At 36.5% G+C, this 26428-nt stretch overlaps 1 protein-coding gene across 1 annotated transcript in view; it reads right to left on the reverse strand.

Annotated features, from left to right (window-relative positions):
* LOC101282051 (netrin receptor DCC) overlaps positions 1 to 26065 on the reverse strand; it is a 158641-nt gene extending 132576 nt beyond the window's left edge. The window contains exons 1-4 of the mRNA XM_049698139.1: positions 25801 to 26065; positions 20455 to 20593; positions 15146 to 15253; positions 995 to 1189 (exon numbers count right to left, since the gene is read on the reverse strand). Coding sequence (XP_049554096.1) covers positions 995 to 1189; positions 15146 to 15253; positions 20455 to 20593; positions 25801 to 25959 — 601 coding nt within the window. The 5' untranslated portion in view covers positions 25960 to 26065. The remainder of the gene's footprint in view (positions 1 to 994; positions 1190 to 15145; positions 15254 to 20454; positions 20594 to 25800) is intronic.
* Between the last annotated feature and the right edge of the window lie 363 nt (positions 26066 to 26428).

Consider the following 26428-nt stretch of genomic DNA (forward strand, 5'->3'; position numbering starts at 1 on the left):
ATTCCTCCTCTCATCACCTCCTACCTTTGGTAACCATAAATCTGATCTTTTTCTATAAGTTTGGTGTTTATCTGTTTGTTTAGGTCCCATATATAAGTGAGATCATATAGTATTTGTCTTTCTCTCTCTGACTTATTTCATTTAGCATAACACCTTCAATGTCCATCCATATTGTCACAAACGGTAGGATTTCCCTGTTTGTTTGGTTTTTTTTTTCCGGTACGCGGGCCTCTCACTGTTGTGGCCTCTCCCGTTGCGGAGCACAGGCTCGGGACGCGCAGGGTCAGCGGCCATGGCTCACGGGCCCAGCCGCTCCGCGGCATGTGGGATCCTCCCGGACCGGGGCACGAACCCGTGTCCCCTGCATCGGCAAGCAGATGCCCAACCACTGCGCCACCAGGGAAGCCCAGGATTTCCCTGTTTTTTTTATGGCTGAATAATATTCCATTATGTACATATAATTATATATAACTTTATTATATATATATAATGGAATATATATACATATATCACAACTTCTTTATCCATCTGTGGACATTTACACTCTTTCCATGGCTGTTGCACATAATACTGCTCTGAACATTGGGATGCAGATATCTTATAGGGTTAGTGTTTTTGTTTCCTTTGGATATATTCCCAGAAGTGGAATTGCTAGATCATATGATATTTCTATTTTTAATTTTTTGAGGAACCTCCATACTGTTGTCCATAGTGGCTGCACCAACTTACATTCCCCAAATGGTGCACGAGGGTTCCCTTTTCTCCACAGCCAAGCCAGCATTTGTTGTCTCTTGTCTTTTGGATGATGTCCATTCTAACAGGCTTGAGGTGATATCTCATTCTGGTTTTAATTTGCGTTTTAATTTCTTTTGAATGTCCACTGTAGTCACGTGCCAACAGAGAGGGTTTAAGGCAATTCCTAACACAGACTCCAACACTATTTTATAACAACTCCATAGGAAAAAACCCCAAAATGACAGGAAATGATTCAAACCTTTCAGAGTCCTGAAAAGGATGGGATCAGAGAGGGGCCCCACTCCTTTCACATTCCGTGCTTGAATTCGAAAGTAATACATAGTGTCAAGGTTGAGATCCATGATTTGATGTGTAAGCCGATCACCACTGATTGTTTCCATAACCCAGTCATCAATTGGAATGTTCTTGTCCAAGGTATAAAACAAGATGTAAGCTGCATGAATAAATGAACACAACGTTGATTACTGTACTGACTACATGTTACACTTCTGCTTCCAAACATCCATGTGTCCCAAGTATAATTTTCAAGGATTATCATATATCCACAATCTATAAAGCACATTATTCAGTTTGGCAAATAATGATTTTTTTTGTATTGCAAAGCTTAGAAAATGAATTGCTTCAATGTACAAAATCTAAAAGTGGAATAAGCCATTAGAAATTAAAAAATCTGCCATATCTAAAAAATGCGAGGTTTCTGCTGCCTATAAATCCTGATTATTGGTTTGCGCTAATATATAGGCATGATGAAAAACATAAAAGACAGATAACCAGTCTGTATCATTTTCACTGTATCCAATAATCAAGATAAGTAATGTTTACTTTGGCTAGTGTTTAAATAATAAAAATAGATTGAAAAGTATAAAATGCCCTATATTTTTAAAGTGTTATAAAAATAAATGATCTTATTTGGTTACTGTAATAACTCTGTGACGTTGGCAGGGGTACTGTTGCTGTCTTTTCATAGATGATGAAGTTGAGCATGACCCAAGCTCAGTGATAAAAGGGCTAGGATAACATCCTCTGCTACCATACCAAACATCCAACACCATTTCCCCCCGTCCATCCCACCTAGGCAAAAATAAACAAACAAAGAAAGAAAAAGTATTTCTAAGTAGGTTATCTAGTTAGTATCTCAAATATTAAAAAATCCATCATTTGATAGTATCATTCATCCTCTGTGTTAGGGGATGAATAATTGTAGTGTATTCAGTGGTGATAGTCTAATATGCACCCAAACAGATCCAGGTATCCCTGTAAAATATTCATATTCTAACATTATATTTAGCTAATATTTAAGCTAGCTTTTATCTAAAAGCATTAATTCATCACTTTATATTACACTACATATTATATCAGACGATAGTGTAATATAAACTGTAAAATAACTCATTGCAGGTGTCTTTGCTACATGAATGTGGTGTCAGCCTCTACTTCTATCAAATTTCTGCAATGGTATCCGCATCAGATAGGCCGCAAATGTCCCTAGGTCTATTCTTACGCATTGAATACATTCTTTGTAAATAACACTTTTTAAAAAGAATTGTCTTCCTTTGATTCCCCTAGTCCTTCCTTTTGAGTCCCGCTTGTCCCATCCGGACTGGGGACCTTCACGCATAGATATTTCAGTGGTCATGTCACAGGTTCTTTGACTCAGATTCACTTGCCTTCCAAAATAACCATGTGTATTACCTACATCTCAGCACAACTCTTAATTCCACGAGGACTGATTTCCATACTATCCTTATTCCTACTTCCCTCTTACTCCTCACACCCTTCCTTACTTTCTCCATCCAACTCCTACCTGGCCATTCAGGTCTAGTTTAAGCTACATCTAACATATGAAACGTTCCTCTATAGTGAGCTCTCCTTTCTGTACACTTTGTAACCCACTTTAATAAAGTATAAGAGTACTTATACAATTTTGTATCATTTTCACTTAATCCCATAGTGATTTACAGAATTATGCCTGGGTTTGGAGGATACATTATAGACAGTGAACTGGAGATTTTTTCCCTGTGATTCTGTAGGATTAAGCAATGCCACAAACTCCAACACCCAGAAGTCCATTTGTCTTAAATTCAGATCAATGCTGAAAACTTGCATCGATTTTGCTTTGGCTTTCACCTTTTCCCAACTTCATTGTTTTCCAAATCTGCCTAATCATAAGAATTACCTGGGGACTAGGTATAGGTTACAAAACATAGAGCCCAAGAAAGGGCATTTTGATTCAATAGGCATGGCAGACAAGTCTTGGATAGCCCCTCAATTATCCCTGCCTCCTGGCAGTTACAGCTTTGTGTAGTCTTTTCTCTCCGAGTGTACATGGGACCTAAGTCTTGCTTTTAACCAACAGAATATGGCAAATGTGATGGACTGTCACCTCCATGATTATGTTACATAAGTTATAACTTCTGTCTTGCTAGCAGACTCTGTAGACTCTCTCCTTTGTTCGCTTTGATGAAATAAGTTGCCAGATGGAGAAGACCATGTGGCAAGGAACTAAGGCTGGGCTCTGATCAACAGCCAATAAGGAACTGAGTCCTGCCAACAACTACATAAACTTAGAAGCAAATATTTTCCCAGGTAAGCCTCAAATGAGATATCAGCCGAAGCTAACAGCTTCACTGCCAGCTTGTAAGAGACCCTAAGGCAGATTACCCAGCTAAGTTGTTCTTGGATTCCTGACTGACAGAAACAGTGAGATAGCAAATGGGTGTTATTTTAAGCTGCTAAATTTGTGGTGATACTGTTACACAGCAGTAGCTAACAGGTTAATGGTAACCCCAGTAAACTGCACCCCAGTTGATTTCTGTGTTCCAGTAAAGTCAGGAATCACTGCTCTAGTTGATGATGTGAATTCTGCATATTTTGTGGTATATTTGTTGAGATGTTGATGCTGCAGATATGAATATGTAAGATGTGGAGAGCTCAGGGGAAAATAAAAGACTAATCAAGATAAAGAAGTCTACAAAATTTATAAAGGCTATATGGCTCCTCCCTCTGGCTGATATTAAAATTGGAAGACTATAATTCAAAAGGGATTATAAAGTATCATTGGATAAAGGAGTTATTTCTGACTCATAGATGTCCATTCTTTGATAACTCAGCCCCTGATATCAACATCAGTACAACCTCCTAATATTCTCTGAGCCAGAAAAGTCTCCATTCTTGTACCCAAAGAACCATATCTACTGAAAAGAAGACCCTGGCACTAGTAATATTGTTCTAGCTTTTATTATGTGCATGTCTTATCTCTTCAAAAGAATAAAAATATTCCTTTAGTTCAGGAGCTATATCTTATATTACTTCTTATTCTTCAAAGAAAACTAATAAAATAGTCTTCACACAATAGGTATTGAAACTCACTTATTGAATAAAATCCCCTAGCCTGTAAGTATATAAGTTTTGAATTCATGACATTTAAGGAAATTGTTGAAGTTTTCATGGGCTGTTGTAAGTACATGATGAACTTGAAAGTTTGGATAATTGTGCTCCCATCTCAAGTCAGCTACACCTACTCCTGATTTTCTCCATTTACCAAATGAGAATATAGTATTTGCCTTCATGTAATTTCTTTCTATGTGAAGAGTATTCACTGAAGCATTTAAAAGTGACAGTTCTGGCATCAGGTAAGTAAAGTTGAAAGTGCAGGTTCTGACTCCAAATTGTATTTGAGTAATTTCCTGAAATTTATTTTAAAAAGCCTGTCATTGGTTGTAAATTTGAAAACTGAGTTGGAGAATAGAAACGAGTACATCACTCAAAACTCTAAAATCTAGCCTTAGAAAAACCATACAACTTCATTTGGATATGTGAGTTTGGCATGTTTTGAGGCTATTAAATCCATTGTTGAAGTCTCACCTTATAGATTTCCATTTAACCACATAGATTGGGACACATTGATAGGTTTCTCACTATCGTTCTGTATCTATATGTTCATTCCTTTGTGTCCAATTCCCTGTCATTCTCCATCCTTTCATCTTACATTTTTTCCACTTTATTTTTATCTCTTACCCACCACCCTGGCCAAATAATAAAGTATCAGTATTATATTCTGTCATAGGTTGTAAGACCTTTGGGGATTATTAATTTACCTGGGCATTCCTACATTGAAATATCATTTGTGTAAATACTTAAAAAACGTAGCATCATATACATCTTTCATTTTGACGCTACTTATACAAATAGGTAGTTGTAATTCCAGAAGCAAAGTGTCAGAAAGTAGTCACCTCCACCTCTCTTCTCTCTTCTGTCCTTTTCCATACTTCCTCCCACTCATCGGTGATTCCCTTCCGTGGATCAGGTAGGCGGATAAGTACTGGGAAGACTGAGATACATGATGTGGCCCCTCTCAGAAAGGAGCTCAGCCCAGTGAGGGCTTCTCATCTTTAAAGAACTGATTCTGATAATCATATATATAGGTCGATATATAAAAAAGGAGGACCTGTTTTCTCCTTTTTTTGTGGTCAAAAATTATAGGTTATGGATTCAGGGAGGCCTGACCTCAAATCATAGTGCTATCATTTACTAGCTTTGCAACCCTGAGCGACCTGAATAGTCCAAGTATGTCTTAATTTTCTTAACTGAAAACAAGTTGCTGTGAGATAATGCATTTTAAAAACTTAATATATGAGTGTATTTCTATTACATTATCTTTTACGTCGTAACTACCTAGTAAATGCTAAGGCTTTTATTTATTTATATTAATAAAGCTTAAGAAATATCTTGTTTAGAAGCTAGAACTACAGTTTCAAGTCAAACAATATATTTAATATCAACTTAATGATTATTCTGCTCAACAAATGTTTATTAATTATCTATTAAGTGTCAAAGATATTGTTACTGGGGAGAAAGCATTGAACAAAATCTGAACCCTGTTCTCCTGCTGCTTTCAGCCTTGTACTATAAGCATTTAGATTTTCTCTTATGATAATATGGAAAGGGGATGGACAGGAAGAAGTCAAGACGACTAAGTTTCCAACTTTTGCTGCTGGGTGAACTGTGGAGGCTTCTAAAAAGATGAGAGTAAGAATATTTAGACACATGACTCCAGTGTGAGTGCCCAGCTGGGTTCACAATCCCAATGGGCTAACAACCTATTCCAGAATATAATAGTGCATTGTTTGGCCATTTGTGGTGGGTGATAGAGCAAAACATGGAAGAATGGGAGAGAGGGGGATTGGGGAATAGAACGAGGTGACACTAAGACAGACAAGTGGAAATGTACAATATGAGGGATGTGTGTATTTAGAATTCCTTGGAGGGAGACATAGATTCCAGAGACATGAGATCATGTTCACTGAAGTCCTGGCTACAGTGCAGATACTTTTTCAGAGAAAGTAATGAAGGGAATGAAAAGATCTGCATTCTGGGAAGTAACACTTATGGAACAGGTGGAAGAAAAGTATGCTTAGGAGACTGAGAAGTTATAGCCTGGAAGTGGGAAGAAAAGTGGTTAGGTGATTTTACAAAAGTCAAGAGAGAGGAGAATTTCAAGGAAGAGGAATTGGACTAGAGTATCGAATGACACGGAGAAGGAGGGTACAACCTTAGTCATTAGATGGTATTGATAAGGAAACAATCTTTAAGGCTCTAACTCTTTTACCTGCACAGGTCCTTGATCTCAAATAATGTTAGATGTTGCATTTATTTAGATCAGTGTTTCACAAATTTAACTGTACGTTAAAATCACTTGGGGAGCTTTTATGAAGTACCACTCTCAATCCCTCCTCAGATAAATTAAATCATAAATCAATTGAGCATCATTGATTTGGACCAGTAGAATACTGATAAGAAGAGAAAAACGCAGTGCAATAGTTAAGACTAGGAGCCTGAGTTTTACATCCCAGCTCTGCTACTTCTTCGTTATCTGACTTTGGGAAAGTTATTTACACTGGAAGGCCCCCAACTCTTTATTTCAAAATGAAATAATAGGAATATATGATCGCTTATAAGACAAAAGTGCTTAGCAGAATGCCAAGCATGTAGTAAATGCTTAATTCATTTTGAACCATTTTCTTCTGAAAACGTCAGTCTAAATTCCTAAGATGCCAGTTTACAATCAAGGAATTTAGGCACTGGAATTACCTGGATCTCCTCTTTCATCCTCTTTTTTGTTTAATCTTTTTGAAATATATATATATATATATATATACACACACACACACACATATATATTTATATATATATACATTTATAAATATATATATTTATAAATTGATGATCTGGTTCTGTTCAGAGTACAATAGTGAACGCTTGTCCTAGAATGAATTTCAACTGGGAATAATAATCACTAAATTATTTCAGGGCTCACCGGGTATCTGGGACTTTTCTCAGCCTTTTATTATAACAATTCTACAAAAGAAGTTCTAAAGTAAGACTCAGGGAGGTTAAATAACTTGCTCAGGTATCTCCGCCAGAAGCTTGGGTTCATAACCACCCTGTTCTCCTGCTCTGCACATACAGGGATTTAGGAAAATACAAAAGTAAGATGGGAGTACATCCCTCCACACAGGCACATGTGTGCTCTGACACAATGGAAAACAACTCACATCTTCCGTTGTCCTTTCACAAGAAACTGAGTGTGGAAAATCTGGGCTCTCAGCCTATCGGTCTGATATTTTGAATATTTTATCATCCTACTTTTTGAAGTGATTTGAATGAAAGAATCAAAATATGCATAGAACAGAAGTTGTTTTAAGTGTTGTTTAAAGTTGTTTCAACGGTTTTTAGTGTTTGCTCCCTGTTGAATTGAGTCAAAATATCTCAACTTGATAATCACAACTTGGTTTTAATAAATGAAGCAGTCTTTAAAGGTGAAAAGTATTTCATCCCATACTTTTACTACGCCATTGTACAAGAATGGATTTTTAGTATTAAGAACTATGGAACGTACACCTCTAAATAAAATATATGGACACAATTTCTTATACATGCACTGTGACATTGGCAGACAGAATTTTATTGCTCAGATTAATTGGCATTTCCTAATATGGGATAGATTTCCACTTTTTCCAACTGAAAAGGAAAATTAAGCTTTTTTCTCAGAGTTGAAAACACATTCTGGGGCCCTGAACCAAGATGGCGGAGCAGAAGGACGTGCTCTCACTCCCTCTTGCGAGAACACCAGAATCACAACTAGCTGCTGGACAATCATCGACAGGAAGACACTTGAACTCACAACAAAGATACCCTACATCCAAAGACAAAGGAGAAGCCACAATGAGATGGTAGGAAGGGCGCAATCACAGTAAAATCAAATCCCATAACTGCTGGGTGGGGGACTCACAGCCTGGAGAACACTTATACCACAGAAGTCACCCACTGGAGTGAAGGTTCTGAGCCCAAAGTCACGCTTCCCAACCTGGGGATCCGGTAACAGGAGGAGGAATTCCTAGAGAATCAGACTTTGAAGGTTAGTGGGATTCGACTGCAGGACTTCGACAGGACTGGGGGAAACAGAGACTCCACTCTTGGAACACATGAAGTAGTGTGAACATCGGGACCCAGGGGAAGGAGCAGTGACCCAAGGGGAGACTGAGGCAGACCTGGTTCAGTGTTGCAGGGTCTCCTACAGAGCAGGGGGCTGGCTGCGGCTCATCGTGGGGACAAGGACACTGGCAGAAGAAGTTCTGGGAAGTACACCTTAGTGTGAACCCTCCCAGAGTCTGTCATTAGCCCCACCGAAGAGCCCAGGTAGGCTCCAGTGTTGGATTGCCTCAGGCCAAACAACCAACAGGGAGGGAACCTAGCCCCACCCATCAACAGTCAAGCAGATGAAAGTTTTACTGAGCTCTGCCCACCAGAGCAAGAGTCAGCTCTACCCACCACCAGTCCCTCTCATCAGGAAACTTGCACAAGCCACTTAGATAGCCCCATCCACCAGAGGGCAGACAGCAGAAGCAAGAAGAACTACAATCCTGCATCCTGTGGAACAAAAACCACATTCACAGAAAGACAGACAAGATGAAAAGGCAGAGGGCTATGTACAAAATGAAGGAACAAGATAAAACCCCAGAAAAACAACTAAATGAAGTGGAGATAGGTAACCATCCAGAAAAAGAATTCAGAATAATGATAGTGAAGATGATCCAGGACCTCGGAAAAAAAATGGAGGCAAAGATCGAGAAGATGCAAGAAATGATTAACAAAGACCTAGAAGAATTAAATAACAAACAAACAGAGATGAACAATACAATAACTGAAATGAAAACTACACTAGAAGGAATCAATAGCAGAATAACTGAGGCAGAAGAACGGATAAGTGACCTGGAAGACAGAATGGTGGAATTCCTGCTGCGGAACAGAATAAAGAAAAAAGAATGAAAATAAATGAAGACAGCCTAAGAGACATCTGGGACAACATTAAACACAACAATATTCGTATTATAGGGGTCTCAGAAGGAGAAGAGAGAGAGAAAGGACCAGAGAAAACATTTGAAGACATTATAGTCAAAAACTTCCCTAACATGGGAAAGGAAATAGCCATCCAAGTCTGGGAAGTGCAGTAAGTCCCATACAGGATAAACCCAAGGAGAAACACACCGAGACTCATAGTAATCAAACTGGCAAAAATTAAAGACAAAGAAAAATTATTGAAAGCAGCAAGGGAAAAATGACAAATAACATACAAGGGAACTCCCATAAGGTTAACGGCTGATTTCTCAACAGAAACTCTACAAGCCAGAAGGGAGTGGCATGATATACTTAAAGTGATGAAAGGGAAGAACCTACAACCAAGATTACTCTACCCAGCAATGATCTCATTCAGATTCAATGGAGAAATCAAAAGATTTACAGACAAGCAAAAGCTAAGAGAATTCAGCATCACCAAACCAGCTCTACAACAAATGCTAAAGGAACTTCTCTAAGTGGGAAACACAAGAGAAGAAAAGAACCTACAAAAACAAACCCAAAACAATTAAGAAAATGGTCATAGGAACATACATATCGATAATTACCTTAAACGTGAATGGATTAAATGTTCCGACCAGAAGAAACAGGCTTGCTGAATGGATACAAAAACAAGACCCATATATATACTGTCTACAAGAGACCCACTTCAGTCCTAGGGACACATAAAGACGGAAAGTGAGGGGATGGAAAAAGATATTCCATGCAAATGGAAATCAAAAGAAAGCTGGAGTAGCAATACTCGTATCAGATAAAATAGACTTTTAAATAAAGAATGTTACAAGAGACAAGGAAGGACACTACATGATGATCAAGGGATCAATCAAAGAAGAAGATATAACACTTATAAATATATATGCACCCAACATAGGAGTACCTCAATACATAAGTCAACTGCTAACAGCTATAAAAGACGAAATCGACAATAACACAATAATAGTGGGGGATGTTAACACCTCACTTACACCAATGGAAAGATCATCCAAAATGAAAATAAATAAGGAAACCAAAGCTTTAAATGACACAATAGACCAGATAGATTTAATTGATATTTACAGGACATTCCATCCAAAAACAGCAGATTACACTTTCTTCTCAAGTGTGCATGGAACATTCTCCAGGATAGATCACATCCTGGGTCACAAATCAAGCCTCAGTAAATTTAAGAAAATTGAAATCATATCAAGCATCTTTTCTGACCACAACGCTATGAGATTAGAAATGAATTACAGGGAAAAAAACGTAAAAAACACAAACACATGGAAGCTAAACAATACGTTCCTATATAACCAAGAGATCACTGAAGAAATCAGAGAGGAAATCAAAAAATACCAAGAGACAAATGACAATGAAAACACGATGGTCCAAAACCTATGGGAGGCAGCAAAAGCAGTTCTAAGAGGGAAGTTTATAGCTATATAAACCTACCTCAAGAAACAAGAAAAATCTCAAATAAACAATCTAACCTTACACCTAAAGGAACTAGAGAAAGAAGAACGAACAAAAGCCAAAGTTAGCAGAAGAAAAGAAATCATAAAAATCAGAGCAGAAATAAATGAATAGAAACAAAGAAAACAATAGCAAAGGTCAATAAAACTAAAAGTTGGCTCTTTGAGAGGACAAACAAAATTGATAAAACATTAGGCAGACTCCTCAAGAAAAAGAGGGAGAGGACTCAAATGAATAAAATTAGAAATGAAAAAGGAGAAGTTACAACAGACACCACAGAAATACAAAGCATCCTAAGAGACTACTACAAGCAACTCTATGCCAATAAAATGGACAACCTGGAAGAAATGGACAAATTCTTAGAAAGGTACAACCTTCTAAGACTGAACCAGGAAGAAATGGAAAATATGAACAGACCAATCACAAGTAATGAAATTGAAACTGGGATTAAAAATCTTCCAACAAACAAAAGTCCAGGACCAAATGGCTTCACAGGTGAATTCTATCAAACATTTAGAGAAGAGCTAACACCATTCTTCTCAAACTCTTGCAAAAAATTGCAGAGGACGGAACACGCCCCAACTCAATATATGAGGCCACCATCACCCTGATACCAAAACCAGACAAAGATACTACAAAAAAGGAAAATTACAGACCAACATCATTGATGGATATAGAAGCAAAAATCCTCAACAAACTACTGGCAAACAGAATCTAACAACTCATTAAGAGGATCATACAACATGATCAAGTGGGATTTACCCAGGGATGCACAGATTCTTCAATATACACAAATCAAACAATGTGATACACCATATTAACAAATTGAAGGAGAAAAACCATATAGTCATCTCAATAGATGCAGAGAAAGCTTTTGACAAAATTCAACACCAATTTATGATAAAAACTCTCCAGGTAGTGGGCATAGAGGGAACCTACCTCAACATAATAAAGGCCAAATATGACAAACCCACAGCAAACATCATTGTCAATGGTGAAAAACTGAAAGCATTTCCTCGAAGATCAGGAACAAGACAAGGATGTCCACCCTCACCACTCTTATTCAACATAGTTTTGGAAGTCCTAGCCATGGCAATCAGAGAAGAAAAAGAAATAAAAGGAATACAAATTGGAAAAGAAGAAGTAAAACTGTCATTGTTTGCAGATGACATGATACTATATATAGAGAATCCTAAAGATGCCAACAGAAAACTACTAGAGCTAATTAATGAATTTGGTAAAGCTGCAGGATACAAAATTAATGCACAGAAATCTCTTGCATTCCTATACACTAATGATGAAAAAGCTGAAAGAGAAATTAAGGAAACTCTCCCATTTACCATTGCAACAAAAAGAATAAAATACCTAGGAATAAACCTACCTAGGGAGACAAAAGACCTGTATGAAGAAAACTATAAGACACTGATGAAAGAAATTAAAGATGGTATCAACAGATGGAGAGATTTACCATGTTCTTGGATTGGAAGAATCAATATTGTGAAAATGACTATACTACGCAAAGCAATCTACAGATTCAATGCAATCCCTATCAAACTGCCAATGGCATTTTTTATGGAACTAGAAGAAAAACTCTTAAAATTTGTATGGAGACACAAAAGACCCCGAATAGCCAAAGCAGTCTTGAGGGGAAAAAAACAGAGCTGGAGTAATCAGACTCCCTGACTTTAGACTATACTACAAAGCTACAGTAATCAAGACAGTATGGTACTGACAGAAAAACAGAAACACAGATCAATGGAACAAGATAGAAAGCCCAGAGATAAACCCATGCACCTATGGTCAACTAATCTATGATAAAGGAGGCAAGGATATACAATGGAGAAAAGACAGTCTCTTCAATAAGTGGTGCTGGGAAAACTGGACAGCTACAAGTAAAAGAATGAAAATAGAATACTACCTAATACCGCACACAAAAGTAAACTCAAAATGGATTAGAGACCTAAATGTAAGACTGGACACTATAAAACTCTTAGAGGGAAACATAGGAACAACACTCTTTGACATAAATCACAGCAAGATCTTTTTTGATCTACCTCCTAGAGAAATGGAAATAAAAACAAAAATAAACAAGTGGGACCTAATGAAACTTCAAAGCTTTTGCACAGCAAAGGAAACCATAAACAAGACAAAAAGACAACCCTCAGAATGGGAGAAAATATTTGCAAATGAAGCAACTGACAAAGGATTAATCTCCAAAATTTACAAGCAGCTCATGCAGCTCAATATCAAAAAAACAAACAACCTAATCCAAAAATGGGCAGAAGACTTAAACAGACATTTCTCCAAAGAAGACATACAGATAGAAGGCTGAGAAGCACATGAAAAGCTGCTCAACATCACTAATTATTAGAGAAATGCAAATCAACACTACAATGAGGTATCACCTCATACCAGTTAGAAAGGGCATCATCAGAAAATCTACAAACAACAAATGCTGGAGAGGGTGTGGAGAAAAGGGAACCCTCTTGCACTGTTGGTGCGAATGTAAATTGATACACCCACTATGGAGAACAGTATGGAGGTTCCTTAAAAATCTAGAAATAGAATTACCATATGATGCAGCAATCCCACTACTGGGCATATACCCAGAGAAAACCATAATTCAAAAAGACACATGCACCCCAATATTCATTGTAGCACTATTTACAATAGCCAGGTCATGGAAGCAACCTAAATTCTCATCAACAGATGAATGGATAAATAAGTGTGGTACATATATACAATGGAATATTACTCAGCCATAAAAAGGAATGAAATTAGGTCATTTGTTGAGACGTGGATGCATCTAGAGACTGTCATACAGAGTGAAGTAAGTCAGAAAGAGAAAAACAAATATTGTATACTAACGCATATATGTGGAAACTGGAAAATAGTACCAATGATCTGGTTTGCAGGGCCGAAATTGAGACACAGATGTAGAGAACAAATATATGGACACCAAGGGGGGGAAATCATGGGGGGTGGGGGTGTGATGAATTGGGCGATTGGGATTGACATGTATACACTGATGTGTATAAAACTGATGACTTATAAGGAAATGCTGTATAAAAAAATAAAGTAAAAATTTTTAAAAAAACAAAAACATTGTATTGTTCACATAGACCATGTGATGACATTTATTTAAATAAATTGGAAAATTGGGTAGTATACCAATGTATATATTTTTCTAACAGAACTTGTTTTTATTTAGACAATTTCTATTCTGTTTTTTTTCTTCTTAAACTTATTATCTATTGATTTACCATATGCTTATAAATATCTGTTTATAACATAATAAAAGTCATCATGTAAACAAATCAAAATCTACAAAAGTACTGAAACAGAACCAATGAAAATAGATCATAACAGTAAGGGGAAGAAAAAATTAGAATGAGCCACCCTCAGTTTTAAAAAGCGTGGCAGAGTGACAACTGAGTATATAAGATTTGGGGGAGATTTTATGTCTCTATTCTTTTTCCATATTTGCCAGCTCAAATGGAAATTCTGTTTGTTATTGCAGTAAGAGCAATTTATTAGAGAAAACTAGTCTTCAACTTAAATTTAAACCACATTTGGAATTTTCACATTATCTTTTCATTTTGTAAAATTCAAAAAGTAACTCATATAAAGTAAGTGTGCCATCTGAACTGTTATTTCCAAGCTTATCTCTGTATCACAGAATGACTGAATTGCTTTGTTAATTTATAATAATGCTATCCACTGCTGGTATGCAAAAAAAAGAAGAAACAGGAGTGACTCTTACATGCGCCTAACCCAATGGTTCAAGTTAATTGGACTACAATGTGCACATTTTTAGTTATACAATATTCTTCATAATAATTATATGCTATGGAGACATGTATTAAAAGCCTAAAGTGACCATTTAAATGCAAAATCTCTGATAGAACTCCATTATATTTTTCATACTAAATTAACATTACAGGCTTCTAATGGATGCTTTAATTAGGCATCGATGTTATCAGAAATATTTGGCAAAATAAAATCTTTCACTGTGAAATATTCATTAAGTTCAATTTCCGTCAGTCAATATCAAGTGTTTTCCGAGCCTTATGATTTAAGTAAGAAGCTAAAAGCTAAGTGAGAAACTAAGAATCCTCAGACAAACCTCCTTCCTATGTTGCCTATAAAAATACACAGTCATTAAGTGTCTTTTGTATTTTATTTCTGCCAAACAACTGGCTTCTTTTTAGTCATTTAGGCTCAGAGGCATTCCACTACAAGGTTATCCTAATGCTGCACAGAATCTAAAGCAAAAGGTCTATACTAATGGAATGCACATCTTTCAGGAAGCAACACAAATGAAATGTGTTTGTGTGTGCATTTGTAGGCTCCATTAGAAGAATCCCAAGGTCAGAGGGGGCAAGAAGAGACAATCAGAAAGGGTCAGGAGTCAACTGAGATACTGGGACAGAAAACTAATACATAAAAGTCATGAGCAGTGCACAGGAGGTAAGCAATCACAGGACAAGCAGAGCAGCACAGGAAATAAAGCTGAGGTGCCTACCGGTAATTTTTCCATTGGCTTCCAAGGGAGGCTGCCAGCTCACAATGACAGTGCGAGGCTTCCCTTCTCGAGTAATGACTGTCAAATCCTTGGGAGCAGAGGTCGGGGCTGTGAGATGAAACAGAAACATGGCCTTGTCATTGGATGTGAAAGAAAACAGACATTTATGGGACTTCTAATCATGATGTTGACACTCAGAATCTATCACACAGTATATCATGCTTATTTTACCACGCACAGTTTATTTTAGGTATTTGAATTAAACAAGCAAACAAAGATACAGAAATTAATGTTTTTCCATGGAAGTTAACTGACTTTCAAAGGTGTGAATATAGAGAGGAGAACAGAATATGTGTGAATGTAGAGAAAAGCATAACTGGTATTTTCAAGTGAGCGATACACTAAAAATGCAAGAACCATTATAAGAACAAAAAAAAATGGACACATACTTAGTGCGATTGATGGCTACATGTCTCCAAGAGACAAAATTCTGTTACAACTGTAGGATTTATATATAAATGAAAATTTACCTAATTTTATTTTTCCTTAAAAGACAAAAAAATAAAGAATTTACATGCAGGTCACAATATCTTGCTTAGGTAACATACTAGGTATCTCCCAACAAGAAGGCAAAGAAGTATTTGAAAACAGGAAATAGAATCTATGAGGGTCTTAGTATCAACCTGGTAGGAAGTAAAGATGGCAAGAAATGCTGTCTCGCTTAGAGCTACTTTTCCCACATGTTGTTTGAGGGAAACAGAATTTGTCACCCCCAAATATGCCTCTTTGGCATAAGAATTAAGCTGATTATTTTTAAGAAACAACAGACAGAGGAAAAGTTCTGAAAACCGAGTAGAAGTTACTCTTTCGTAAAAGGAAAATTTATACGTTTATAAGGGTATCTCCCTCTTTGTGCCAGGAAGAGGAGGATGACAAGGAGGCAGAGGCTTAAATGTACGTAACAACCATGCCCTTGTTTACTGTGATTTGCCAGAAAACTTCCCATTACTGGCTTCCCACCCTCCAACACCTTTTGTCTTTAGCTGGAGATGGTATTGAAAGTGGTGGCCATTTTAGGGAATTACTGTTTTCCTGGGTATCTCTCATATATACAAGAGGTATACTTATTGTCAATCTTCCGTTTGTTTTTCTCCTGTTAACCTGTTTCTTATTACAGGGCGCCTCAACCAAGAACCTGGAAGGATAAAAGGATTTTTCTTCCCCTAAATTGTGCTCAACAAAAATTTAAATATACGTCAAAGGCGGCAGCAAACTGGCCAAGCTTGTCCAGTACCTTTCAGGCTTCCTTTGACCTGCTTTCTCACTCTTTGAAATGAAATATGCTTTGAAATGCAGTCAGTTTTCCTTCTAGGCAGCTCACAATGCCCAAGTCTACTATCCATAGTCTTTTTCAATTACCCCCAATTTGACATAGGCAATGTCAGAATGTCTTTAAGTTCCAAGCTTGGGTTCTGGAGGGATTTCCTGATCTCTGCACAGGAGTATTTGTATATTACAAATAGGTAAAACTTGGTCCTAATTCTGAATTCCTCTTCACTCTTATAATTTGCTTCGGCTCTTCTGTTGACTGTAACAGTGCAGAATCTGAGTATTATCAACACTCTATTTCCAGCTTCTCTTCCTAAGAGAATTCCAAATAGAGGGACATCAAACATTCCCATCTATCATACCATTTGATTTCCAATGCCCGGATTCTCCAAGCCACTAGGATACCAGGTTAACCAAAGTTGCACCAAATTGTAATATCCTGACAAAGTACTTAATATACTTAACTTTTTTTTTTAAGAGGGAGGAGGAGAAGGAAGGAAAAGCAGAAGGAAGAGAAGGATGAGGAGAAGAAAAAGTCTAGTGTAGTAGATCCTTGGGTAAAGAGACTGTATATTAAACATACTTTAATATATATTTTAATGAAAAGAAAGAAAGGACATTATGCAAAAAAGACTTGTAATAGCCAAATACCAGAGAGGCTGCTACTTTAAAGAAGGGTTAGTTTTATAAAGAGCTCATTCAAGATATTTTCTAAGCCACAGATAGGAAGGTAATATATAGCCACAAATTAGAATATTATACCAAACATAATAAGAAATTTTCCAATTTTGGAAGTAATTAAAGATCTGTCTTTCTAACTAGTCAGAATAGTCTGTTTTTTCTTAACTGTGTTAAAATTAAAATTAATGCTTATTTAGCAAACAAATGATGATAATTAGATTGCTTCACTGACTCTATGTTGATATTCAAAAGATATATAATGACTCCAGCTTTAGCAAAATAAGACATTGAAGAGCTGGTTACTTTTCGAAAACAAAAAAACAAAACAAAACAAAAAAACCCGAAAACAACCTAATGACTAATCTATTTCAGGTGCTGAGCAAAGTTTTCTTTTTCCTCAAGCCATGTGACTGTTGGTAAATAGAGATTCTGGTATTGGAATCAATGTCTTAGTTGTTTAGGATTATCATATGAAATGTATACTATTCCCTCATATTTATTTATTTTTTTATTTTTTAAAAAATGTTGGCTATTTATAGGGGCCCTAACAGGTGCAGTGATTCCTAAGTCAAGCAGAAGGAGGTCTTCGGTCTGCTCTGCTCAATCTCGTGGGTTCTCCTGTAATAATCTTTTATAACTTCTTACCTGTCTTCATTGAATTAAATGATATTAATAACAATAAATACCAGGCCCTGCAGGATGTATACTTTATTTTCTTATACACTCTCATGTCCCCATGCTGTCCATGAAAACTACGCTCCCGTCGCTCTGATCCGTTCGTAAGCGTCTCTTTAAGACATCTTTCTGATACTTGCTTGTGTATGTTTGTGCATGCTGCTTCCTTCCTTTGGAAGGCCCTGGAATGGATACCTGGCAATCCACCCAGGCCACAGCTCCATCATTATTTCATTTGTGAAATCTTCCCTGACTTCTCCAGACAGAATTTCTACTTGGATCTAAGTGCTCTGACTCCAAGTTGGCCAAAATTCTATGATTGTATTTTTCATGTTACCTCAAGGTTGTATTTTCAAAATATTTTTCTTATGTATTAGATTATAATTGTCTCCAAGATAAAGGCTGTATTCTCTTTACCTTTTATACCAAGTATCTATCTCAGGACCTGACAATTAAAATGAACCTTATTGGAAACCCGTAATCAATATCTCAGACAACTGGACACGCACTGCCCTCTGGTTTGTCTGTTTCTCAAAGGACTTTTCCCATGCTTAAATTTCTTTGTTAAGTGTATGAGTGGATGGTAACATTCAAGATTTAGAAGATTTCCAGCCCTGGAAATCGTATTGGGCATTTGTTTTTAGACTGCTCAACACCCCATTCCCGCCTTCATTTAGAGAGAACACTTGGATTTTTCCTTTGGGAACAAGTTCTCCTCTGTGTCACATGAGCTGGGTAGCAACATCAAATAGAAATTTCACGGCCTCCATCTCACTCTCTTTAGCTGTGTGATTCTCTCTTCTGGGAAACTGAATGTTGATACAAGAAAGGAAAACACATTGGAGTCAAACCACTGTGAGTGTAACACCTTGAAGGGAGAGTCCTATAGTTCCTCATCTCTAAAGCCTGGGAATACTGCTGCTTCTTGTCCCCTCTCCAAGACGTCATTATTTCAGCTGTCCTTCCAATTATTTTTATTTTATTTAAATTAACTAGAGTAAAATTAGGGATTCATCACCTGGACAGAATGAAGTGTTTCATTTCAAGAATCTGTCAGTTGCCATTACCTTTATTATCAGTAATTTCAGCACAAGTGCATAACAACACAGCCCCATATAGTCTTTGTGTTATTATGGAATTAGAAGCAAACGCTAGAGTTATTTCACTTCATTTCCTTCTCCCAGTTATAAAACCTGCAGACACTTGTGAATTACTTCTTGCTTCTCATCGTCACCTAGGGATCTTATCCACATGCTATTTACACCTCTGTCCAGGTCATTATCTGTTTTGACAGTCACCCTTCCTCCTAGCCACATTTCTAAAAGTTAATATCTTTTTGTCAGCAATGGGTCTCACCCCTGACATCCGTACAAGGCTAGGCAGTTGAGGAGAAATCAATAGGGTGCATTTATCAAGTCAGATGTTGGTGTGCATTTATGTTTATGACAGGGAAAAATGAATGAGGAAATTACTACTCCTTCTATTTCACTCAGGGAAGACCAAATGCCTTACTGGTTTTCATTTAACTCGTTTCATCTCCTTTTAAGTTAAAAAGAAAGAGCAGAGCCTTTATTCTCCCCATAGTTCATAACTCATTCAGCTTGTCTTATTCTTCCTAAGAAGCTAAGAACATTGACATCCAGGGCAGAATTCTAGGAGAATGATTTAATATATATAAACATGTAAAATAGAAGAAGAAGGTATTGAAATTAAAGAACTAGAAAAAAAACTTCTTATAGAAAGAAGTACCCTCAAATTGTAAAAATATTCACAATGAACTTAGAGTTAAGGTAGTAGCCTGAAATAAAAATTAGAACTGCCATGCCATTGCGCAAATTCTAATGGAAAAAGAAATTCAACTTACCCAGATAAAAGTTTTACTGGCATATTTTTAAATTTGGAAATGTGTGGTACAGTTTATCCCCACATATGATGTAACGCCATGAAAGCAATCAAAAAGTACGTTAAACCCTTTTTTCTTCAGATGTTGTATTTCTGTGAACTATAAATGCCAAGTGCACTGCATGTCTGCTAAGGTTATAAACTCAACATTTATGACCCATAGTAAACGTGACTGGTAAAATTTACAGTGAATTGCATTTACTCTCAACTTGAACAATTGCAAAATGCATGAAAGTTTTCCATTGTGTTGTCTTCTTTCCAAACAGTGAACATGACCCCCCAGAAACTTCTTCCCACAGTCAGCTGAAGTTATTTAGGGTAAGCATCCATGAGACTACAGTTGTAATGCAATGTTTCATTTTATATCTAATTTCTTTCCAAAAAAGTAAATACCTACTATGTCAGTTGATCAAAGACACGCATGCTTTGGACAGAGTAAAATGCCTTTGCTTAAATGTATTGAAAAGAAGATTTATATTCAGGTCTCCTAAATTAACGTACAGATTAAAACCAGATCACTTAATACACTGGGGACTCATTTTCTTCTTATCTAGAGTGGGGAGGATAATATTAGATATAAAAATGCTATGAATGATTTTATATAAAATAAGGTATAATTTAGACATCATGGTGGACACGGGTTCCAACTTCCTTGGTACCTGGAAAACAACACTACCAAATATCAAGAGTAGAAATTTCAAAGCCAGCCTTTCTTCACATACCTGCTTCATATGTGGTGGCATGTGCAGTCATGCTCCATGTGCTGGACCTTCTGTTTTTTGTTACCATGACCGAGAACTCATACATTGTGTTTGGTTTGAGGCCTGTTGCTGTGTAACTCAGAGATGTTGTGTCTTCTGACTAAACAAGTGGGAAATAAGAAAAGAGAAAAAGAAATGAACTCTATCAACTTGGTAAATCAAGACACATAAGAAGACTATCAAAGGCCAACAAAAAAGGAATTTATTTCCAAACAACGGAAGACCTAGGACACAGCACTGACTTTATTTCCTTTCTGTACCAGTTTACACTGGCTGATTGTACATCTAAAACCTAATCAATAAAATCAGATGTTATGTTGTTAAAAGGGGCAGATAGATGATAAATTTTCCCAAGTGAGGCAATAACCACAGAGACAGGACCAATTCCACTTCCTCTGTCAGTTCCGTTTTTAAGGTTATCTGCACTGACTTTAACTTCAATTTATTTCTAATAATTGAAGTCTTTTTTTCAGAGGCTTTAATGTTTTATATATTTTACATAGATTGTTATGATTATTTGCCCACTGGTAATAAAATGAATATTTAGAGCTCTACTGCTTATGATTTTTAAAAAAACTCTTTATGATACAAACTTTTAGTGATTCCAGAATCTATATAGCTGTTATAAAGAAAATGGACAAAAGCAATATTGTGTCGTGTGATTTTCTTTCTTTGTGCACAGGTCACGTTAAATATACATTGAAGTATGGTCATTGGTGCAGTTGATCAGGAAGAGAATAAATTGGATAAATATTAAATGATTACATTAGTGTTAATATTTTTGGTCTTCTGAATACATTCTTTGTCTTTTAAACAACAGGTTAAGGATATTTTAGTAGAAAGTAAATTGTCTGTCTTTATTGCTTACTCAAAAGATCAAAATTGTAATGAAGAAAAAGGTTAATCTCCCAGGTTAATGTTTATTTTCCACATCATCAGGCAAACTTAAAACTATTCATGCCTATTATAAATATCAATTTATGCTTGTTATTTAGATCTTGATCATCTTCCAAGGTTAAATATTTACTTTTACTTTTAAATTTATTACATTTGTTATATATCCATGTCTAGGAAAATCAAGGAAAACTTTTTGTCTCCACCTATGTCATACCTATCTCCTCCCTTAGCTAGTCTAGTGTGGTACATCTTTTTTATTCTACTATGAATCCTTCTTAGATTATAGCTATGGAAATCCTACATTTCATTATAAAATCAAATAAATATTTAACTGTTCTAATAACATTTCGATGATGTGCCCATCCATCCTATTTAAGTGATGACCTCATAAACATTTATCAGAAGCTCTTAAAAATAGCTGTAAAAATGTATGCCCTAAATAAATGTAAAAATATTTTGTAGACTAAGATGGAAACCCATCAAATAAAACATGAAACGGGCAGCTCGTATCTGGTAGGCTGATATAACTTCCAATCTTTCCCTCCTTCCCTGTCATGAATACCTCTAAGTCTTAGAAATGGAAATAAGGGGAGAAATTGGGCAATGAGAAATATTTCAGCTAGGAGGGAAGACCACACTTTGATAAAACTAGTCTCTTTGAGCATAGACACAACTGGCATTTGGGAGGCAACTAAGCAATACTGTCCTTTGTATTTCTTAAATTCTTATATGCCTCGTTTGTATTCTTGAATGATACACTTGCATTCTAAAAATGCCATTAATTCACTGAGTTTTCTCAGGAACTTTATGAAAAGTTACTATTCAACATAAATCATTAGCCTGGAAGTATTGATACTTTGGAAAATCATGGCTGTATGTGTGTGTGAGGGGTGGGGCAGAATACCTAGGTACCACCTCTCAGAGCCTCAGCTTCCTCATCTATAAAACGGAAATAACTGTAGCACCGACCTTACAGTGCTATTTAAAGTGTGAAATAAGTCAAGTAAAGCATAGTACATGGCCCAGAGTAAGTACTAAATAAATGTTAGCTACAATATTTTATTCATTGTCTAGTGTGAGATATGGGCACTCTATGTGTGTGGTGTATATATACACACACACACATATATTTACAGCATTTTGATAAATTCTCCATTGAATTGTAAACATCTTGAGGGCTGAGACTGAGTCTTGCACAACTTTCTATCTCCTGTAATATCCATGCTAGTATCTGGTAAGCACTAGTCAATAGTCAATGAATGCATTTTGAATGGGAAGTCATATAAAACATCAAATGATGAATCACTTTAGTAGAAAATAAATTACAGAAAATTTCTCCATTTGATAAGGAAGGTCAATATACAGTTTTGGACAATCAAAATATGAATGTCTGGATTATGGCTTGACGTGGGACTGAAGTAGAAAGGTACCCCTGGGGGGAGAGGCCTGGATAAAGCCATCAGCTTATCTGAGTTCCAGCTCTAGTTTCATGGGGGATTTTGTCAAGTTATACAACCTACCCAAGTCTTCATAAAGGTCTCTACATGACTACTTAGCTATGCAGAATCTTACTTATTCTTTTTATATTGATAGTATATCAATATCCCAATCACATAGATAAAAAAAAAGATTAAACAAGTTAAGTCACATGACAGGACACAGGAACGCCAACTCTAGAGCCCATTTGACTCATGTATATATTTTTCCCCCATTATCTTGTGTTGCTCTGCCTAGCTTATATAAAGCTTAGTGGGGAATGAGATGAAGTAATAGATATGACAGTGGTTCGAAAAGTTCAAAATGCAAAACCGAAGTAGTCTATTACTATTATTTGTAAAATTTAAATTTAATGTATGTCTTTCTAGTAGACCAGATATGCTCTACATTTTTCCTTGCTATCCAGCTTACCTAACTCTTTCCTCTAACCCTGCTTCTCAGAGTGTGGGTGTAGAGTGTGTATGTGTGAGAGAGGGATCGAACGTTAGTAATGGAAAGCCTTATTAGGTCAGGGAAGATGATGGGGAGAGAAACAGTTAACATATTTCTTTCAATTCTCATACTTCAATCCAGAAGAGAAAACAGCCTCTCCTTACAGAGGATAGCTCTTGGTTGGGTCTCACACTGTAGGCATTCTTTATGAGACTCAATAATCCTGTGTCTGTTCTATTGACTCTTCAACTGAAAAAAAAAATGCCTCCAGAAATTCTGAAACTCAAATCATTCTGCAGAGAACAATCACTGTCCTTCAGAACATTTTACGTACTGGCAACGTACCCACAGCCACTCTGTGAAATGAATGTATCCACAAAGTACAGCAACCATGAGCGTAACACTTTTAAAGTAGTCTTTTAAAAGTAAACTTAGAATTGGGTAATCTGTATATAAAGAGAGTTTTTAAAAAAATGCTCTCATGTGTTTCATCAGTTGTCTTATCTGATAACGTTACCCTTATTTATAGTTCTGCTGAGTCTTAAATCTGATACTGTAAGGAGATAGAGCATATTTTATATCAATGATACTATTTGGACGTGCCTGGAGAGTTTCTCCTAGTACCTGACCTAGCAGAGAGGCAGAACCAAAGAAAACTGTTTTTTAAATGGTTTCAACTAAAAACTGATTTACTATGAAATGTGAATTTTACGCCACTTAAAGGCTGAATGAAACTAGAAGCAGATCCAGCATGGCTACAGGAGAAAAGAGGCAGACTTACAAAATTATTGGTGGGATTTTCCTTTAATCTGGGGTTTTGAGAGTTAGAAATTTCCAAAGGATATTTTCATCCCCCCAAATCACCACTGGCTTGAGTCTGGATTAAGCAAGACAGCAGTTTAGTGGAAAGAACATTGGATAAAGTATTGGGATATCCAGATTCTCCCTGCAAGTCACCCCAGGAGAGTGGTAAAGAGAAGGGATATAAGGGGAGTATGAAGACTGTGGAGTGCCCGGGTTGAACTACTGGTTCCTTTGTTGTTGGGTAACATTTATGCTCTTTTTCTTCTTCCAGTTTTATTGAGATATAATCAACATACAGAACTGTGTAAGTTTAAGGTGCACAACATCATGATTTGACTTACATACATCATAAAATGATTACCACTAAACTATAAGTTTAGTGAATGCCCATCATTTCATATAGATACAAAATTAAATAAACAGAAAAAATATTTTTTTCCTTGTGATTAGAACTCTTAGGATTTATCCTCTTAACAACTTTCATATGTAACATACATCAGTGTTAATTACATTTATCATGTTGTACATTACATCCCTAGTACTTACTTATTCTTATAAGCGGAAGTTTGTACCTTTTGACTGCCTTCATCCAATTCGCCCTCTCCCCGCCCCCGCTTCAGGCTCTTATTTCCAAAGCTACATTCTCCACCCCAAATAATCATCCTGTGAATATTTTAAATGTGTTTTATTATAGTACCTCATTTGAATAACTTACGAATTCTCTGAAGTAAACCTATGGAGCTGAATGTATTATGCATTCCAAAATTATAAGTAACGATTTTAAGTATGTGAAATAACAGCTAAAGCATGTTAAACTGCCTCTATGAGCTGGCATAGTTCTAAGTAAATGGTAGGTGGTTAATAATTACTTGTTGATCTCATTTTATTCTACATTTGTGTATTGTTTATATACACTACTAGCATGTGGTGGGCTTAGGAGGTAACAAAATCGTTCCAGTATATAAATAACCATTTGTTGGAGTTGCTGAGGCTGGCTGAGAGAGATTTGAAGGTAGTCATGACAGTGCCTCAAATATGTATCTCTGAGGAGCTCTTAGGGGGGTTGTGAGATGACTCGGTGATAGGACAACAATAAGGGAGGTGGTCTAATTCATATTAATTAAAGGGGAGTGTGCATTGTGGATTTTCTTTACCACCTGAGGGTGTTTCAAGGCTAAATGAGGAAGTAGATGTTAATGGCTTAGAGTGTGTTCACCATCTAAGGATGGTATAAAATAATCATCATGTATTCCTTTTCATATTCACTATAAGATGGGTCTCTGTAACATTTCTAGGGGTGCCTCTGGCATAAATCTAGATTCCAAATGAAAAGAAACACAGCAAAATCTGTCCAAAAAATGAATGTAGAGCTCTGCTATTTTCAAAAGAAAATGGCGCTCCCTTGTACAAAATCACATTATTTATACAAACCCAACATCTGGTGGAATTCAAATAACATTTTGCAGCTCTTGACATTTTTCTTCCTTGCCTTAGAATTGTTTCCTAAGACACAATAATTCCCAAGCCAATTTTAGATACTGAGTTCTTAAAAGGCTTGGTTTTCCATTTCATGTCACTGCGGCAAAATGACTCATGCCAGTTCAGGATGCATTTAAAACAATGTATTAAACAAATGACAGTTCACGTGGAATTTCATACTATCAATTTGAACTTCACCTTGTATTTCGCATTCGCAGAAAAGCTGATCCTCCACCGGACAGTGTAAAGTCGCACTTCGGACGATTTTTGGTTCTTAGGGACAGAGTTGTCTGCCCAGCTGACCCTCACAGCATCGTGGGTAAGAGCCACAGCCTGTACACCTACTGGTGGGAGCATGGGGGTGGAGACATCTGGGACCGAGGTGGGGAAATCATCAAGCAAAGGATAATAATCAACTGGGTCAGTGGGATCTGGGTTTAAAAACCCGCCAAATGAAACAAACAAATAAATACATAAATAAAAGAGTTAAAAAAATAAACATCAGTGGCAACACATCACAATGAGTTAAATGCATGGCAGTAATGATGAAAGGGAACATGAGAAGAACAGAAAAAAATACAATTAATTCAATCGGAAAACTCATTAGAAACAGTATTGCTAGATTACAAAAGTAACTGACTGTTTTCCATAATTCACTCATTTCCTTAGAGTGGTTTTATCAATTTGGCTGTCACGTCTAGTTATATATTTTAAAAGTCCATTTTTTTCTTGGAATGTTGTACCCTGTTTCTTAAAAGATCCAGTATAGAATTCATCAGTTTTATAACTATGCAGATAACTTAAAATAACAAAATACTACGGAGTG

The sequence above is a fragment of the Orcinus orca genome, chromosome 15 (assembly GCF_937001465.1).
Source record: "Orcinus orca chromosome 15, mOrcOrc1.1, whole genome shotgun sequence".
Classification (NCBI taxonomy): domain Eukaryota; kingdom Metazoa; phylum Chordata; class Mammalia; order Artiodactyla; family Delphinidae; genus Orcinus; species Orcinus orca.